Source organism: Echinops telfairi, unplaced genomic scaffold (genome assembly GCF_000313985.2).
Source record: "Echinops telfairi isolate 266 unplaced genomic scaffold, ASM31398v2 ScPeMD7_29;HRSCAF=101, whole genome shotgun sequence".
Taxonomy (NCBI): domain Eukaryota; kingdom Metazoa; phylum Chordata; class Mammalia; order Afrosoricida; family Tenrecidae; genus Echinops; species Echinops telfairi.
This window is the reverse complement of record NW_022103926.1, coordinates 5,303,761-5,323,489: the sequence shown is the minus strand read 5'-3', so window position 1 is coordinate 5,323,489 and position 19,729 is coordinate 5,303,761. Positions and strand designations below refer to the sequence as shown.

Below are 19,729 nucleotides of genomic sequence, written 5' to 3'. Positions count from 1 at the left end.
GGATCCCTAGCAACCCCTAGCCGGGCGCCCCGCCGCTGCCATGGCAACGGCGTCGCGAGCGACCGGTTCCCGCGGAAGGGATGGATAAGCCACGCCTTCGAGAGGGCTGGTCCCGGAAGTGCGTCATCCCGGCCCCCGGAAGCTGGTTCCCTCGACCGTCGCCCCCGCCATTTTGCGAGCTCCTCGTCCCGTCTGTACGGGAAACTGTCTTCACTCTGCACTGCTCAGCTACACGGAGGCGGACTGGCAGCCCTGAGCGTCGCAGTCATGCCGGCTGGACCGGTGCCGGCGGTGCCTCCGCCGCCTCCCGTGGCCGCCGAGCCCAAACAGGTACTACGCCTGTGGCGCGAGCCTGAGGCCTGGGCTCTCCGGCGGCGGCGCGCGGCTTCCGCACTTGGGGCGCCTTCCTTTCGGAGGCCTGGAAGGAACTACAAGTCCCAGGAGGCCATGCGCCTCCCGCGCCGCGCGGCTCTCTGGTAGCAAAGAAAGCGCTAGGACTGGGGTTGCTAGCAAAGAAAGCGCTAGGACTGGGGTTCTCTCCCAGGGCGGGTGGTGGTGAACTGTAAGAGTAGGTTTAAAGTGCTTAGAAAAGTATAGGGCACCTCGTATGTGCTTGATACTTGAGGGGGCTTCAACAAGTTAAGAAAAGTGCATGGGGAAATTCCATGACCTTTTAATGCCATTTTCCCCATGAACTTTGTGAAGGCCGACGTATGCTGACCCTTAGGATCGTTAGGGATAGTTTGGGCGACCCGAGGCTCGGGCTTCACCAGGAGAAAGTTCGTGATTTTGTAGCACACCAGAGGGGTCTAGGCCAGCACGCCATGTGGGGTGCGGGCAGGAGTCGAGGATGGGGTTACAAGTATCGGACTAAACCCAATTCCAACAACTACTGCCCTTATAGGACAGGGTAGAACGGCTCCATTTGGTTTCTCAGACTATTTAAAAAGAATTTTTTTTCTGGGGTGGTGGGGTGGGGGAAGCTGAAACCAGGGGCTCGAGTAGAAAGGAAATTTTTGAAAATGATGATGGCAACATGTACAGATGTGCTTGACAGTACAGATGTTTGTATGGATTGTCATAAGAGTTGTACGAGCTCCCAATAAAATGATTAAAATGCATTTTTTTTTCATGTCTTTGAAATGAACCTATCACTAAGGACTCCAGCCCACTTCATTTTTCACTTTTCCTCCTCTTTTTAGGGCTAAAGAATCTGGAGGGCTTTGTTTTTGTTTGTTTGTTTGTTTGTTTTTTAAGGTTCAGGCCTTCACTTTTTTTAAAATTAATTTGGTTTTTAAGGCTGTAAGTCTTTATGGAGCAGATTGCCTCATCTTTCTCCCATGGAGCAGCTGGTGGCTTGGAACCACAGACCTTGTGATTAGCAGCCTAACCTACAGCACCATCAAGGAAAGGGAGAAACTTTTTTTTTTTTTAAGATAGGCCACTTGCCCCTTTGTTTCCTAAGGGAGAAACTACTGAGGAAATTGGAATATAGCATGTTGGATCCTGTGGGACAGTTATTGTTGACTTTTCCATACAGTTTCACAAAGCATTTGAGCATTGAATGGTGGGTGAAACCACAGAGGGACACCGAGGGAAAGGCCACTCATGGCACAGGGAGCCACCAGCAAGGAGTTGTTTATTCACAAGCAGGCATTAGCATACCCAGCCAAGTTCTGCACTAAGTGTAGGGATGCATCTGGGATGCAGATTCCTGGTCCCGCTGAAACAGTCTAGCTGGAGTGGAGCCTTCCTGGGCTCCATTTGGTGCCCCAGGAGAGTCCCGTGCAGGGTCAGTACAGTTCAAAGGACCTGGATCTGAGGGAGGTCTAGAATTTTCTGAGGACAAAGCCTGTGCCCACCATAATGTCCCAGTGTGGTGGGAGTTCCAATCCCAAACCAGAAATATCAAGACCTTGTTTCCTTGTCTTCTTTCACAGCCAACAGAAGAAGCGGCATCCTCGAAGGAAGAGTCGACCCCTTCCAGGCCAGTGGTGGGGATTATTTACCCTCCTCCTGAGGTCAGGAACATCGTTGACAAGACTGCCTGCTTTGTGGCCAGGTAAGAGGCAGAGGTGGGTGTTAGCACCAAGAGCTCCGGAGGCCACGTGAGAGTGTCGCTTGGCTTTTTAATGGAGAGATGTTGGCTTTGACCTGTGCCCTCATTTCAAACCACAGCCTGCTGGCCAGGCAGAGAGAGTGAGAGCCCCGAGTCACCAAGAGCCTGCACTTCCACAGTTGGGCGAGGGAGCTGCTTTGTGAAGGAAGGAGGAAGGGAAAGCGAGGACGTGGGTGGCTCTTGTTGTACGGGGCCTGTGTTCCACGGCTCTGAAAGTCCAGTCTGAAAAAGGGTAAAATGCCACCTCGGGATTATTGTGAGATCGTTCAGTTACGTCATAGAAGGTGGGACTTCACAAAATTTGGGGGGAAATTTCATGATCTTCAATTCAATTTTCCGGGAGCTTTTTGATATTCCCTTGTATAGGAATCAACCTTGGCTATCTTTTCTGGTGGGATGGGAATCAGTTTTTGTTCCCTTTCATCCTTAAAGACACAATGCACATCCTCAAAAAAATGGACTCTTATTGATGCCCACTTACAAATTACAGGGTCAGAGAACCCCTACTGTAAGGGATCCTCTGGATGTTTGTTTGTCCTTGTGGATTTTTTTTTAATAAAAGAAGTTGCTCCTTTTTAAAAATCAGGACATTTCACATAAAGATCTGGGTTTGTGGCCGTAGGCTGGCGCTGAGCTGAACTGCTGCCCTCGGTCAGAGGCCACACCTGGAAAGTCACTCCCTGAGCTGGCAGCGCCATCACAGTCACATCATTTTTAACAGGTGGCCCGCCCTTTCCCTGGTCTGGGTGACGTCTTCTGCTGCACCAGCTTGTCTCACTCCATTCCAAGAGTTGCCGTTAACCCGCGGGGTTGGTTAAAAGTGACCTGTGATTGCTTGGACACTGGGCCACATCGGACTGAAGCAGCCTGCATTGTGCTTATGACACACTTTCCAGGCTTGATACCAACTCTTAGAATCAATAAATTAGAAAAGGTGTTGGCACCCACCGGCTCACTGGCGCAGTAGTTCTGCTGTTTGGCTTTCGCTTGCTCCTCTTTCCACCTCGCTCGAGTCCTCTCTTCCTCCTCCTCCTCTTTGAGACTGTTCTCCTGTTAGCAGGGAACTAAAACCAAACCCACTGTCACTGAGCCGATTCCAACTCCGCAGTCCTACCTAGGGTTTCTGAGGCTGTGCGTCCTTAGGGGAACGGGCAGCTGGCAGCTCTGACCCTCGGACCTTGCAGTTAGCAGCCCTGTGCTCATGCTGCAGCACTATCACTTTCGTGTTGTTGTTTTTTTTTAGCACTATCACTTTCATAGCCTGCTTTTCCTGCTGTGCTGTAAGCAGTTTTCTGGGTTGCTTTCTCAGTTTGAATGTCTCCCTTTATTTTCCAGTTTGGTGGTTCCCAGCATTCCAATTCTGTACACGAGGCTGGTTGGGTTGGCAGGGGGTGGGTGGGGTGTGCTCCTGAGTATATTCTTTCCATCTGAGGTCATTTCCTTAGGAGAAAATTCTGGGTACACATTGCTGGCTCAAAGAGCCTTGTTCGAAGCGTTCTTACACATTTTGCCAAATAACCCTTCACTGATACTGTGCCAGGCTTGGCTGCCATGGAAGGAAGATCTTTTTTTTCTCTTCAAGCTTCCTTGAAAGAAAAAAAAAATCAATTCAAGGGCCTTCATAAACTTCACAGGAAAATCTTTGTTGTTGTATTTTCAGCAATTTAATATCAACATTTTCTCAACACTTAAATGAACTGTTTAACCCTTTAAACCCTTGTAATCAGCCTTGTAATCAGTGTGCCTTTGCTACTGATTACACATTTAAGTACACATTTTCTACTTAAAATAACATCTTTCCTTGTTCCTACCAAGATATCAAAATGCATTCTATTTATATGTCTTCTTAATTAATCTGGATTAAATATCCACAAATACTCTTAAGGATGTTATTAATATCATCTTAAGTCCCCTTATTTATACTACTTACATAACTGGTTTTCAGAAGGTTATGGATGGCATTGGGGGCTCAAGATTCATGTGTGGGAACTACCTAGGAAACAAGTCTCTGGTGAACTCCCTCTACCCGCAATTGAGGGTGGGAGTAAAAAGGTTACTAAACAGTGCATTGAAGAGAGGAGTATAGAAAATCAAAGGGATAAAGCTGACTTAAACAGTTAAACCTTTGTCAGTTGACAACCCCACCCCCTTACCCCCTTGATGCATGCCAGACCTGATCTGATTTCCAGCACTTTCTGAATGTTTGGTTTGTATCGTCATATTAGGGAGGATCTCAGAGGAGTTATGTCATTGGAGGTCACCCACCCTCCTGAAGTCATGTTAGAGTCTTGGTTATGAACCTGTACCAGTGTATGAACCTATATTTTGGATAAATGAACCCAAGGGGATAGCAAGCAGAACGAGGGTTTTGGGTGGTGGAGGGTATAGTGGGGGTGGTGGGGCGAGGAGGAGGCAATGTCGAGTCTAGGAAGAAAGAATGTTTGGGAACTCATTATGGTAGCAGTTGTACACTTCTGCTTGATGTGATTGAACTATAGGATGTTATCTATGTATTCCTGATGAGTTTTAAAAAATCGTATTAAGTCAAGGACTTAAATAGCTATTAATAACAACCCATTATCCTTTAATTCCTTAAACATTTTGACACACACACACACACACACACACAGACCCCTGCCCTGGTACACACGTTCTCTGAGCTATGTTGTTTCGGTACTGTCAGATTAGTTCGCGTGTACAACCAAACTGAAATACCGTTCAGTCCTGCAGCATCCTCACAATTGTTGCTGTGTCTGAGCCCATTGTTGATGCTGCTCAGTTGTGCTCCATCTCCTTAAGGGGCTTCCTCTTTCCCCTTCTAACCCTCTACCTGGCGTGCTGTCCTTTTCTGGGGACTAGTTTCCCTGACAATAGGTTCAAAGTATGTGAGACAGTCTCACCATCCTGATTTTTTTTTAATTTATTTAATTTATTTTTAATCATTTTATTAGGGACTTTTACAGCTCTTATAACAATCCATACATCAATTGAATCAATCACAGTTGTACATTGTTGCCATCATCATTTTCAAAATATTTTCTTTCTACTTGAGCCCTTAGTACCAGCACCTCTTTTCCCCCTCCCCTCCCACCCTCATAAACTCTTGATAAATTATAAATTATTGTTTTTATATCTTACACCACCTGCTGTCTTCCTTTACCCACGTTTCTGTTGTTCATCCCCTGCAGGGAGGAGCTTATACCTCAATCATTGCAGTCAGTTGGGCCGTGTGTCCCACACCATCCCGGCTCCTAAGGAGCATCCTGGTTCCACTTCTTTCAAGACAGGCAGTCCACAGTACTTTGCATATTCCTGAGTGAGGCACACCTTAGGCCTCAAAGTGACATCTTTTAAACAAGAGGTCTTTGAAGTGTTGCAGTTACGGTTTGTCACTTTTGCAGGCACTGATGCAATCTGCAAACTTGGCCTTTTAAGCAGGTTGAAATGAAGGGAGCAGAGCAGTGTCTCGCTTGGGTAAAGCGAGCAAACATATTCCGGGACCTTTGCCCTCACTTCTCCCGGGTCTCCACGCATTCACAGAGCTCACAGTAGAAATCACTGGTCACTCGGGATGCTTTTGTGAAAGGGCTTCTTTATTCCTTCTTTGCTGTCTAGGGTAGGCCTTGACTTTCCTTCCCTGAATTTTTTGTCAGGAAACTGAAAAAGCAGTTTACCAGTAGTTCCACCGGCTGGGTTGAGTCAGAATACTGCCTTTGCTGCTGAAATCTAATCCTCGTGTTAGTGTATTATAACCCTAAAATTGACGTTGAGCAACTTTATGCCACAGAACTGCTTGGAAAGAACATGCCTGCCTTCTCATTCATTGTTTTATCCCTCAGATTGTTGCCAGTTGTGGTGAGGCCGTGATGTGGCGACACCCGGAGCCCCCTTTTCAAGCAGCTTTCTGCCTGTCCTGGGAGGTTCTAGGTGTGGGGGCTGTTGAGAAGTGCTGTCGAGTTGGCTCTCACTCAACAGCGACCGCACGCTCAGCAGAACCACACGGTGTCTGGTGCAGCTCCGTCCTCACAGTTACTGTTATGTGTGAGCCCATTGTTGCCGCCACTGTGTCGGCTCTCTTGTTGGGATCTCCCTCTTTTTCTCTTGACGCGCGCCCCCCCCCCAGCTGACCTACCTTGATTATGTCCTTTTCCAGGAACTGGTCTCTCCTGATTCTGTGTCCAAAGTACTTGGCCTGGTTAGCAGTATTTAACTGCATTCCTTCTGTGTGGTTTGTGTTATGTAAAGAGGGGAAAAATAATTCTTCCCGAAGCACGAGGTTCCAATTGAACGGATGCACTGTCAGCTTGAGACCTCATGGTGTGAAGTCCCACCACAGGGTGTGAGCAGAACCTGCAGAAGAACCAGCCTGGGTGTGAGCCACCTCCAGAAAACCAGGATTCAGGGGAAGGGTGGTGGTAAAATCTGTGTGCAGTGGTTTGTTTGGGCCATCTGTGAGTGCAGGGCTCTGGCCAGAGTAGTGACGGGAACCCGACAGACCTTTTTCAATATGTCAATCATCCCAAATACTTAGGCACAATCCTTCTGGCTTTCGTAGCTGGAAAAGCGCCTTGTATTTGCAGGCCACTGTAAGGAGTCCTGGTCACACAGTGGTTAAGCTCTTGAACCCACCAGCCACTCAAGTCTGCTTCTGTAAAGACTCCAGCCTTGAGAATCCTGTGGGGGCAATTCTGTCCTGTCCTAGAGAACTGCTACCAACTGGAATGGACTTGACAGCAGTGGGTTTGGGTATAATTCAAAGGGGCCACAGGTGTCTCCTTAACTAATTGACTCTTCTTAATTTTTCAAGGTAGATCGAGGGTGCAGGTGGGCTTAGCTTTGTTTCACAGATGGGGAATTTAAGAACCAAAGATCCAGTGACTTGGGTTGGGTCATGTGTTGAGTCAGTCATGAGCTTGAAATTTTGAACCTGCCCCTATCTTTTGTCAAAACAACCAATGATCTTTCCGACCTTGTCCCTGGGGCACTTTCAAGGCCAGGTTCCCCCACTCCTTGATGGGAGTTGGAGCCAACTTGACAGCGCCTGCCACATAACACGTCTTGTCTAAGGGACAGTTACTTTCATTCTCTTGAGGCTCTGAAGGCTTGTGCCACATGGGGGCACATCCGGGGACCCATCCTAGGAAGCACTCTTGCTGCGCCTTGTCTTCTGAACGTGCTTTACACAGGACATGGTGGCAGCAGCACAGCTGGGTCCTTGGAGAACAGGGTTTCCTTGTGGGCCTTCCCAGAAGGAAATCTTCTACGCAAAATGTTACACTTCAAATTGTCCAAATGTTCGTGTCTTTTCCAATCTTCCTTGTCGCCCTACTGACCACAGTCTGGTTGCTGCTAATATGTCTGGAACATTTCTCCAGCGTGTGCTGATACCCCTGTTTGCTAAGAGAACTGACCACAGTTTATACTTCTTAGTATCTGATTTTATGACTGCCTTTGGTGAATGATGTGATACTGGTTTTTATTTGATACATTTTTATAAGGTAAAGAAGTTGATACAAGAAGAATGTGGTAGCACAGTATTTGCCAATTCAGTTTAAAAGTAATAGTCCAGATGGTTTTAGTCATGGAAAACATGGCAGAGGAGCTCATAGGAGTGACAGCCTGGGAACCCTGTGGTCAGGGCATCCTGGTCCAGGCTGAATGAGGCAGGTGCCAGGTGCCAGGTGCCAAAGACAACGAGGAGGCCCTCTGCTTGGTTGGGGGGCTGGCTCGTGCACTGGTTAATATGAGGGCTCCGGGGGCTGCTCAAGGATCCATCCAGTCTCTAGCTTTCGTAATTCTTTTTCTTCTTCCAGAAATGGACCTGAATTCGAAGCCAGGATTCGACAAAATGAGATCAACAACCCCAAGTTCAACTTTCTTAATCCCAATGACCCTTATCATGCATACTACCGCCACAAGGTCAGCGAGTTCAAGGAGGGGAAGGCGCAGGAGCCCTCGGCTGCCATCCCCAAGGTCATGCAGCAGCAAGCTACCCAGCAGCAGCTGCCTCAGAAGGTTCGGAACCCACTCCTTCCCCTCACTGCTTTAGGTCCCAGAGGAAGGCGAGGACATGGGGTGGGTGTGCAGAGAGGATGTCTTACAAACGCTTGTTTCCCAGATCTGGGAAACCTCCTTGGGAGAGAAGGTTTGTCACCCCATCTTACAGAGGTGGGAACTGAGAATCAGAAAGTGACATCCTGGTGGTCGCTGGCCTCACACTGGCTGATGCGGAGGCAGGTGACCATTCAACAGAGAAGGAACCTGAGGCTTAGGCAAGTGGGCTTTCCCCAGGCCACGGAGTCAGGGCCCATGCTCTTAGCCTTGACATGGCCTACGGCCAGTGCTGGGATGTGTGCAGGACCTGCCTGTCTGTGCTAAGGTGCTGTGGGCCTTCAGTCTCCCGAATCAGGGCCCCTCCAATGGCTCCCCCTAATTCCGTGCTCCCTGCCTGGGCTCAGGATCGCCGAGGCCGAGCCCTAAGACCCTGTTGGTGGGAAGGCCAGCACGTTGTACGGACAGAACCGACCATCACTTTGCCCCATCGGCCCTGGTGGGCAAGGCAGCATGGCGTTCTGCTGTGAGAAGGAAAGGTGGGTGGCTGAAGTCAGGTTCCGAGACCTTGTATTGCCATTGACTGCTCAGAGGACGTTGAGTACTCTGTTTCCTCGCCTACCAACAGGATTCCTAGTTCCTGTTCTGGCTGCCTCATCGGCACCTAAAGGCGGGCTGAATGTGCGAGCCCTCTGAGGAGTGAGGCTGTCTGCACACTCGGAAGAGCTTACTGCAGCCTTCACAAACCGTGTGGCTGTGGGCTCTTTCCCTGTCTGGTTGTGACCCTCAGTTTCAGGGCAGGAGGCGGGCTCGCACCCGGGGAGTTTAGGCCTCAGGTGGCTTAGAGGTCAGTGCTTTCCTAAGTTAGCATTCTCTCACACCGAGTGCCCCTGATGGGGATGTAGTTAGTGGAAGTGGAGCAGTTGGCACCGCCCTTCAGGGGCCTGTGTACCCCTGAGCCTCTTTCCTCAACCTCCCTCTGCTTCTTAGGTTCAAGCCCAGGTGATTCAAGAGACCATTGTGCCCAAAGAGCCCCCTCCTGAGTTTGAGTTCATCGCAGATCCCCCCTCCATCTCTGCCTTCGACCTGGACGTGGTGAAGCTGACGGCTCAGTTTGTGGCCCGGAATGGACGCCAGTTCCTGACACAGCTAATGCAAAAGGAGCAGCGCAACTACCAGTTTGACTTTCTCCGCCCGCAGCACAGCCTCTTCAACTACTTCACAAAGCTAGTGGAGCAGTACACCAAGGTGCCTGCACGAGGGCTGCCCAGGGATGCTGGGTCCCCGGGAGGAGGCACTGACTAGGCCTTACGTGCACCCTTCCATTGCTTCTGGTGGCACCACTTACCTCCCTGTGGTGCCTCTGGGCAAGTGCTAGAATTGCCATTTTAACCAAGCCTTGATTTCTATCCACTTCCTCTTTTCTACCAACTTGTTTCTGAGGAGAACTGAGGGGCTTGGTTAATGACTGCTGGCTGCTCTTAAGTACATTGACACTTTCAGCTGGTTAGCATGGGGCTCCTTAAGCTCAAGTATGTGTATCTGAGTCTCACACATCCCACCCCCTATTTTCCAGAAAAAGACGTGGAGGCTGAGATGATGTCACTTACTTAGTCTCTCAGCTAGTAAGTAGCTAGGCTGAGATTGAATCCCAAACTCTCAAACCTTTGCTGTTTTTTACCTGATGGTAAAGTAAGTCAGAAGTGTCATTTAAATAAGTGTTGGAAAACACTTCACACAATGGAGGTGAGTGCAGTGAACACTTGGTGTGTACTTACGGGCGGCAGCTTCCTCACACGCCAGTGGTAGTCACTCGTAAGCTCGCTGCAGAAATGGAAGCCCCTCCATTCCCATGGCCATTGGGTCAGTTCCACCTCTCAAGTCGCGTTGCTAGGACCACTCGGCTTGGGAGTCACAAAGCTGGGACTTGAACTCTGGCATATTTAATTAGTATTCTAAAATCAAATTATCCTGCTCATTGCTATAATGGGCAATCTGTGGACAGGTCGTTATGGTACTTAAAATGCCAGCTGGTCCATGAACTGCAGTGTCCACAGTGGTGCGGATTGGCCCCAGCAGTTTTTCTCATGACACTAGTGGAGCTCGTTTTCCACACACCTGTTCTCGACACCTAGGGGTCTGCTCGAAAGCATTCCTGGTGATGTCCTCTGATGGAACTCCCCCTAAGCAAACACCTGCAAGGAATTGTGAAAAATAAGCATGTTAGAAAACTGTCCTACCCAAGTGCTATGCTAGTAGAGTTGTTAAAATGGGTGTCTTTGAAGGCCCAAGGCCCAAACCCGGGATGAACACTAGTTCTTCATTGTCTGCGGTAGTGAGCCACTGCCAGTTCTTCCAGTGGACTGCTGCTAGACTCCCAGGCCCCCAGATGTGCTGCTGTCCTCCTCCTCAGAACTGGGATGTTGACATTGACCCTTTTAACTGCAGGCCAAGGGAAGCTTTAGGAGTAAGGACACGGGTAGAAGTACAAGGAGGACAGAGGAGGTAGACGTGTACCAGGAGCATGTGTGGTGCTGAACCTCTCCAGCTACCACTGGCAGGAGGCGGCGTTATTGGGGCGTGTGGAGTGACTGGCAGTTATGGACAGAGCCAGGGTTAGTTCTCTTAGTAAACATACGAGAGAGCGCACTAGCCAGAGAAACCCTTCTTCCTTTGGAAAGACACCAGCAGGGTTGGTGCACTGTTTGTCAGGTGGTGTTAAGTATTATGGAGGAAAAGAGCAAGATGGGCAGCTAGGGAGGCTTGGGTAGGTTGTGGGCCCGAGTAGCCTGTGGCAAAGGCGAGCCCGATAGACAGGGAAGCATCCCATCCCAACTGGCACTGAGTAAAACTTCCAGTCTTTTTGCTAATCTTTGCGAAACCTCTTAAGTTGATGGCATCTACTTTTGCGCACTTAGGATACCAAGTTACAAAGCCAATGCCCTAAATCCCACAGCTAGTGGAGCTAGGTCAGGGACCCAGAATTCCCTCTTCATCCTGTCTGCTGTGTCTTGCCCACAGGCCCAGGGAGGCATCATCTTACTTACTCTTCGTATCATATTGTGCCAGGAGGTGACGCTATACTGACAGCTTATCTAACGCTTTTGTCTTTCAGATCTTGATTCCACCAAAAGGCTTACTCACAAAACTTAAGAAGGAAGCTGAGAATCCTCGAGAAGTCCTGGATCAGGTAAGCTAAGTAGGAGCTCCCACAGCCGGTCCCTGGTGGTGAAAGCCATGCCCTTTGCGTTCTGTTGCGTGTGTGGAAATGGCTCTGGGATGCAGTTGGTAGTGTTCAGTGCATGTAGCGCTCATCTCGCTCCCTGCCTTCACGTCCATTCTGATTCCTGGTGACCACTAAGACAGAGTAGAACTGCCCCTGTGGGTTTCAGAGACTGACTGACTGCTTAGGGGAGTAGAAAGCCTCATCTTCTGAGCACTTGGTGGTTTCAAACTACAGACCTTGTGGCTAGCAGGCTTTGGATAACCTACTATGCCACCAGGGCTCCATAGAGCTGGGGAGACAAGCCTTAAGAGCCTGCAGGAGCCTCCTCTTGCCAGACTGGGAGATGCTTTTTGCTCTCCTCTGCTTCACGGGCTCCCTCGGGTCTAGCCGGTGCCTGAACTAGCCTCAGATTCCATGCCCCCGCCCTTCACTCTGCAGAGATGGGAGAGCATGTTGTATGTGCCGGCTTTTGTTGTTTGCCTGAAAGCCTTTGTTTCTGTGACTGCCTTTCTGTTTTTCTTGTGGGCACTTGGTTGTTATGCAGACTTCCTGGACGGTTTTACTTCTCTGTGAGCTCAGAGCCCCTCGGCAGCTGAAGTAGAACACATTGTGGTTATAGTAAATGGCTGCCCTGGGGGCCCAGGCTGGGTTTCTGTAGCATTTAGAATTGTCATCTGATCCAAATGCTGGGCCTGGCTGAAGTCAGATGCAAATCCTAAGGTTTGCTCTACAAAGCTCAGCCGCCCCTCCCCGCCCCCTTTCCTCCTGTGTTGAAGGTGCCAGCCTGTGTGAAGGCAGTTGGAGGGGACCTCCTGGTGTGCTGGTCTGGCTCAGTCTCCTGCTGTCCTGTCCCCCTGTAGGTGTGCTACCGAGTGGAGTGGGCCAAGTTTCAGGAGAGGGAGAGGAAGAAGGAGGAGGAGGAGAAGGAGAAGGAGCGGGTGGCCTATGCCCAGATTGACTGGCATGATTTTGTGGTGGTGGAAACCGTGGACTTCCAGCCCAGTGAGCAAGGTAGGCCCAGGCAGCTGTGGGGTCTCAGTAGGCTCTGTCCACATGTTCTATCTGTACTTCTCGGGGATTCACTTCTATTGGTAAAAACAAAAATGCAGCCCAGTCCCACCGCGTGCCAGACCTCTTGAGGGTATGAAGACTGAGAGAGCTCGTGGTAGAGGGAGGGTCCCGGGTGAGGTGCGTCTGTGCAGGGTTGACGCTGGTTCACTCTCTGCCAGGGAACTTCCCTCCTCCCACCACCCCTGAGGAGCTGGGCGCCCGAATCCTCATCCAGGAGCGCTATGAGAAGTTTGGGGAGAGTGAGGAGGTCGAGATGGAGGTCGAGTCTGATGAGGAGGACGAGAAACAGGAGAAGACGGAGGAGCCTCCTTCTCAGCTTGACCAGGACACTCAAGTCCAGGACATGGATGAGGTACTCAACGGGGGCGGGCCTGTGGGTTGACCTTCCCCCTGGGCCAAAGAAATTAGGGTACTCAACAAAGTGTTTGAATTCCAGCTCCCTCAAGCCCCGGAGAGGTGCATGGGACCTTAATGGGTCTGCTGCACTGCTGCCTTGTGAGCCCCCCGCTCTAGCCCAGAAGTCTACCCCTCTCCCACTGCCACCTCCACGCCCACCTCAGTCAGGGCACGTTCTTGGTGTTACCCTGTGCTCTCCAGCACTTAGCTGAGGCCCTGGTGATCCACCCGTTCCCAGACCTTTTCCAAATGTAGCCCACGCTTCCTCTCAGCATCCCTACACCCTTCTAGCTGGGCCCTCCGCGCAGGCTCTCCTGGACCAAGCTGCCCTCCTCCTCTGGGAAAGGCTTTGTGTGCAGCTGGAGAAGAAAGGTCCCTTGTGTCTGTGGGAATTGACATTTTCTCGCCCTCCCAGCCTGGCTCTGTGTGCACGGCCACTCACCCCTGCACCTCCTGCGGCATGTTTCATGCCCTTGGCCTCTTGGGACCGCCTGGTGCCAGCTGCTGGAAATGCCTGGGAGGAGTGTTGGCACCAGGGCCCCCAGTGCTCCCATTCATACCATGAGGAAATAGCTTGGCCTGCTACTGCCAGCTGACCTCAGCTCCTTGCTGCTAGGGTCCTGGGCTCATCACCACCCTGAGCACTGCCAAGGCTTAGCTCAGGGAGGTAGCCACCATCACTTGTCTTACAGGGTTCAGACGATGAAGAAGAAGGGCAAAAAGTGCCCCCGCCACCGGAGACACCCATGCCTCCACCTCTGCCCCCTACCCCAGATCAAGTTATTGTCCGCAAGGACTATGACCCCAAAGGTAGGGCTTGCTTTCCAGCCGCCACCACCCTACCCTCCTACCCCCCACCCTCTCTAGCTGCATGGCAAGTTCTGTGTGCCCTTGAGGGCTCCTGGGACCTGCTTTTCTGGGGAGGGGAGGGCTTGCAGCAGCAGCTTGATGGGGAAAGCCAATGGGGCTTGGTCATCTGGTGCCCTGGCTCCCTGCACAGGTCTTCTTAACAGGCCTGGTGGAACATCATCACCCTCTTAGTCCACTGTCGCCCATCGTTCCTTTCAGCTTCCAAGCCTCTGCCTCCAGCCCCCGCTCCAGATGAGTACCTCGTGTCCCCAATCACTGGCGAGAAAATCCCCGCCAGCAAAATGCAGGAGCACATGCGCATTGGGCTTCTGGATCCCCGCTGGCTAGAGCAGCGTGATCGCTCCATCCGAGAGAAGCAGAGTGATGATGAGGTGTATGCGCCAGGTAAGGTGGGGCTCAGGGCTTGGACCTCCCCACCCCAGCTCTGACTCAGCCCCGGCTGACCGCCCATGGGAATCTCAAAAACCAGTCACCTTGCTTTAAGCAAGCATAGAAAGCAACCACTGAGGTCAGCAGGAACTTCTGTAGGTGGTAGGCCCTGGGCATGACAGAGGAGCTCTTCCTTTTTCCTGAAGGACAGTGTCCAAGGCTGGCATCTGCCGTAGATACGGTGTGTCTGTTGACATCTCAGAAAAAAGATCTGACTAGCCGGGAGGGATGCTCTTTCCTGGGGTTGTTCAAAGGGGGGTGGGGTGGGGGGGCTGGTGGCTGCAGTGCCCTAAGCTCCTTGACTAATTGCTGGGGTGGTCGGGTTACAATTGTGTGCTGAACAGCACAATAGGGAGGGATTTGTCTCCAAAGGCAGCAGACCAGAGTTTTAATCCTAACCTTGCTGTTTGCTGCTCATGCAACTTTGTTCTCTTCAGTTGCCCATCTGGCCTACCGCCCTTCTATAGTTCAGAGAGTTGGACAAGCCTGCTTTGCCCAGTCTCAGGACAGGAGTGCTGTGTTGGGATCTAGAGCCAGCATCATCCCTTGGAACCAGAGCTCCCTCCACCAAGCCGGCTGCTGCCGTGGCAAAGGGCACCTGGATCTGTTTCCTTTTATTACCTCCTGCCTCTCTCCTGTGACTGTCCAGGCCTTGACATCGAGAGCAGCTTGAAGCAGTTGGCGGAGCGGCGTACTGATATCTTCGGTGTGGAGGAAACCGCTATCGGGAAGAAGATTGGCGAGGAGGAGATCCAGAAGCCAGAGGAAAAGGTGCCGCTGAGAGGGCGCCTCATGCCTGCCTTGTCCTCTGCCTCCCACACTCGGCTTGGCTTCAGGAGCTCTGATGACGAACTCTGGCTTTGCTTTCTCTTGCAGGTGACCTGGGATGGCCACTCAGGAAGCATGGCCCGAACTCAGCAGGCTGCCCAGGCCAATATCACCCTCCAGGAGCAGATTGAAGCCATCCACAAAGCCAAGGGCCTGGTGCCAGAAGATGACACCAAAGAAAAGATTGGCCCCAGCAAGCCCAATGAAATTCCCCAGCAGCCACCACCTCCCTCCTCAGCTACCAACATCCCCAGCTCAGCCCCACCCATTACCTCGGTGCCCCGACCCCCCGCAGTAAGTCAGAAGAAAATGAGTGCCTTCTGAAGATGGGTTCTTGGGCGTAGGGGCTGTTGGCTGAGCAGGGCAGCTCCCTTGGTGGGGGTGGGGGTCCTAAGTGAGTCAAGTTGAGAGAAACCCTTCAGCAGGAATAATAGGCACCTCTAGCTTGATCTTCCAGCCGCATAGGAGAGGGAGCAGATGGGTTCAAGGTAGAGAGGTCTGGCTGGTGGTCCATCTCCAGGGGGTATTTGAGGTCAGCCTCCCTGGGCTCTGATGGAGACGTGCCCCGGGGATAATAGACCCTCTAGGCCTCAGGAGGGCCATGTTGGAGCAGTCCAGTTCCCATCTGTGGAGGTTTCAGCTGGCTGGTTACCAGCTATGTGTGCGTAGAGTCCAGCCTTGGCATCCTGTGACCTGTGGATCCCTCCTGACAGATGCCGCCTCCTGTCCGCACCACCGTGGTGTCTGCAGTACCTGTCATGCCCCGGCCACCAATGGCCTCTGTGGTCCGATTGCCTCCGGGTTCAGTGATCGCCCCCATGCCGCCCATCATCCACGCACCTAGGATCAACGTGGTGCCCATGCCTCCCTCAGCTCCACCAATCATGGCACCCCGCCCACCCCCCATGATTGTACCAACAGGTCAGTGTCTCTTGGCGTTGCCTTCTGACGTTGGGCAAGGGCCTACAGACCAAGAACTGTACGCAGGGGAGTGGCTGATGGTAGTGCCCGCTGTTCCAACTGGGGGCCCAGACCAGAGGCTGCTTGCAGTAGCAGTGTCTGCAGCCAAAGAAAGCCTGAGGGGTCAGGCCCTGGACAGGCACAGAGGCTGTGGCTGAGGCTTGTTGCCATCTGGCACCCGATTCGATCATCTGTAGAGCCCATTCTCCCATTCCCTGCTGCCCAATTTGGGCAGTCTTCCAGATCCCCTGCCAGTCAACCTGGCGGGCCTGCCATGGAATGTCAGTTCATACTTCCCACTGGGAGAAGTGCAATCCCTTTCTCCTCACTGGCCGCCTTCTCCACTCTTCCCCTAGCTCATGGCACCACTTCTTCCTGTTCTTGCAGCCTTTGTGCCAGCTCCACCTGTGGCACCTGTCCCAGCTCCAGCCCCAATGCCCCCTGTCCACCCTCCGCCCCCCATGGAAGATGAGCCGACCTCCAAGAAGCTGAAGACGGAAGACAGCCTGATGCCCGAGGAGGAGTTCCTGCGCAGAAACAAGGTACGCCGCCCTGGGACTGCTGGGCTGAGCCTCGTCCCGCCCTGCTCCTCCCTCCCCTACTCCACTTCCATAGTGGTGGTGGTTTCCCCACCTGTGGGGTCAGCAGTAGGGGCCTGAGGCCTCGGAGGGCTTTCTGAGCAAAGACTCAGTGTGAAGCCAGCGTTCGGAGGAACAGACATTTGTGGCTGATCATGGGTCAGGGGTGCCTCTACGGTGAAGTATTGGGGAGGCCAGCAGGGCGACTCAGCTCTGCACATGGCAGGACTGCCATGTGGAAGGGGCCCTGGAAAGTTGAAGAGAATCTGGGCACAACTCTTCTTTTTTAATGACGAGAGGGGATGCGGAGCCTTGGTGGCCCTGTTAGGAAATGCTAACTGCAAAGTCAGCAGTTCAACTCCATGAGCAGGAGGCAGATGAGGCGGTGTGCTCCCATAAAAATGTGTACAGCCACAGAAACCCTACACAGGGTTGCTGTCAGCCATGATCAATTTGATGGCCGTGGCCTTGGGGCGTTAACACAGAATTCCATGAGTAGAACTAATTCCCCAAGGCCCAACAGCTGAGCAAAGTGACCTTCCTCCCCAGTCTAAGTTTTGAAGGTCTGCCCATGGTGCCGAGGTCTTGCTGGGGTCTAGAACCTGGACACTACTGGGCCCTAGGGCAGTTACCCAAGGGGGAGGCAGAAATAGTCCCAGTTCTCCCATGTCTGTGAATTTGGCTAAGTCATGTTTGTTTGTTTTTTCCTGTTAGTAGCTTCCATTTCTTGAGTGTTTAGTGAATGCCCAGACAGAGCTAACCCTTCATGCACTTTCCTGTTTGAAGCTCCCGGCGGGCAGCACTGCTCTGAAGTGGTTGATGCCGGCCCTCTTTGCGGCTGATGCTGTTGACTCTCAGAGAAACCCAGGTCACCTCCTGGCTCCACAGTGTATACTTGCTTTCTCCTTGGCATTTGTAGAACGTTTTCACATAATTTTCTCTCTTCAGCAGGCAGGATGCAGACAGGGAGTTTCTTGTGCACAAATAACTTCAGTTTATAGGCACGGGCCAGCATCTAGTTCAGCTGGATAAACAGCATGGTCTAAATGAACCAGACTTACTGCCCTTAACTTGCTGCTGGCTCGTAGCGACCTTATAGGACAGAGTGGAACTACCACAGAGGGTTTCCAAGGCTTTGACTCTTTCTAGCAGCACACAGAGCCACATTTTCCTCCCTCACCCTGCAGCTGATGAGTCTGAACCACAGTCTCCTTGTAGCTGTCAGGTGCTTTCACTGGGGCTTCTGGCCTAGGGAAACCACCTCAACCTGACCCATGGGCCCTGAGTTGGTTCCAGCCTCGGGAGCAGTTCTGTGTAGGAGCTCTGAGGTTATAACTTTCTGGGAGCACAAAGCCTCATCTTCATCCCTCAAAGTGGGCGGTGGATTCACATTGCTGACCTCACCATCAGCAGCCCAGCGCTTAGCCCACTGTGCCAGCAGGGTATCTTGGCCCAGGAATAGTAAGTAGAGCATAATTCCATCGTTCCTTTTTGGCTCAGGCTCCCCAAGTATCATAGCCACCTCCTGTGTTGCAGGGTCCGGTGTCCATCAAAGTCCAGGTGCCCAATATGCAGGATAAGACGGAATGGAAACTGAATGGGCAGGTGCTGGTCTTCACCCTCCCACTCACAGACCAGGTATGGATTGGGGGCGGCAACGGGCTTCAGGTGCATGGGCACTGTGGGGGTGGGTTGCTCCCTCCAGCTGGTTCTTGCAAGGGGTCAACATTATTCTCTTGGTCCCATAGGTCTCAGTCATCAAGGTGAAGATCCATGAAGCCACAGGCATGCCCGCTGGAAAACAGAAGCTGCAGTATGAGGTGAGTCAGGGTGTCTGCTCCTAGCTCTTGGGTTGCCAGCACTCCAGTGTCCCAATGTTGAAACTGCCCCGAGAGACGATTAGAGGGAAATTTGGGTTCTGCTAACTAAGTTCATCCTAAACGTGATGCTGCTGGCTGGAATTGCTAGGGCATGTTAGCCTGACAGGGTGTGAGACATTGATGGGTCTTACTACAGTTTCACATGGAGTATAGAAACCTTCTTTCTCAATGACTGATTGTTGAAGATGGGTCTCAACAACCAGTGGGGATGGTGTGGGTTTAAGACTTGGGGGTGTCAGGCTGCAGCAGCCAGGGTGCGCATGGGCGGTCTGGTTCAGTGAATGGCCATGGAAGTGATGATCGCGCTCAGCCTGTGCCTGAGCTTCCACTGGTGCTGTGTGGACTTGGGAGGGTGATCGCCCAAGGACCTATCGTTTCAGGGTCAGGATTCCGTGGGCTTAGCCAGGCGGGATGCTTGGGGAGTTGAGCTTTGAGCCAAATGGGGGCATAGTGATGAACTTTAGTAGGGAGGGAGGGGGGGAGGTGATTGCTTTCTGGGAAGAACAGGGTCCTCTGATCCTCCTGTCCTGCCCTTGTGGGGCTGGGAATCCTGAGGCTGCTGCAGTGTCCTCAAGACTGGAGTGCTATCACTTCAAACTGCCATCTGTCTTCCAGGGCATATTCATCAAGGACTCCAACTCCCTGGCCTACTATAACATGGCGAATGGTGCTATCATCCACCTGGCCCTCAAGGAGAGAGGTGGGAGGAAGAAGTAGACGAGAGGAAACCTGCCGCCAAGTCCCAGCCACTGCCATGACCTCTCCTGCCCTCCCCTCCCCCTTCACTCCTTAAAACCCCTAAACCCAGAAGGCTTACCTGGGCCCTTGGGCCCGGCCTGCACGTTGATTCCCTCTTAACTCGGTGTGGATGTTCAGGTCACCCCGTTGGTAGGTAGTGTGTGTAGCAGGCCTGGCTCACCCTCCTCTTCAGTGGTCTCCAGAATCCCTTGTGTCGAGTCTTGATTGGATTTCTTCAGGATGCCCATTAGGATATGAGAGCCCCAAGCTGTCGTCCCCTTCCCCCCCAATAGCCGGTAGTGCCAGGTGGCACTAGGCTGAGGGAATACGGTTGTTGTCATCATTGATAATTTTATATGTTCCCATGAGCTATCAATAAAACTCTTGGTCCCTTGTGACTTCAGTGTAGTAGACTTATCTGTTGGCTTCCTGCGCCTTGAATTACTGGGGGTGGGGTGGCCAGTGTCCCCTCACAGCTTTAAGAAATACAGGCACGGTAAACAAGCGGCCATCTAGCTCAGAAGCCACAAAGCCCACATGGAAGAAGCACACCAGCCTGTGTGACCACGAGGGGTCGAGGGGA

At 52.0% G+C, this 19,729-nt stretch overlaps 1 protein-coding gene across 1 annotated transcript; it reads left to right on the top strand.

Moving 5' to 3' along the window:
* Positions 1-169: 169 nt before the first annotated feature.
* On the top strand, positions 170-19,544 carry SF3A1 (splicing factor 3a subunit 1). The gene is made up of 16 exons (XM_004716726.2): positions 170-330; positions 1,941-2,062; positions 7,933-8,134; positions 9,161-9,418; positions 11,286-11,360; positions 12,257-12,407; positions 12,626-12,819; positions 13,556-13,673; positions 13,932-14,117; positions 14,812-14,933; positions 15,039-15,284; positions 15,704-15,911; positions 16,338-16,492; positions 18,065-18,166; positions 18,277-18,348; positions 19,024-19,544. Exons 1-16 carry the CDS (start codon positions 268-270, stop codon positions 19,123-19,125), a joined length of 2,376 nt encoding a protein of 791 aa, XP_004716783.1. The 5' UTR covers positions 170-267; the 3' UTR covers positions 19,126-19,544.
* Positions 19,545-19,729: the final 185 nt, after the last annotated feature.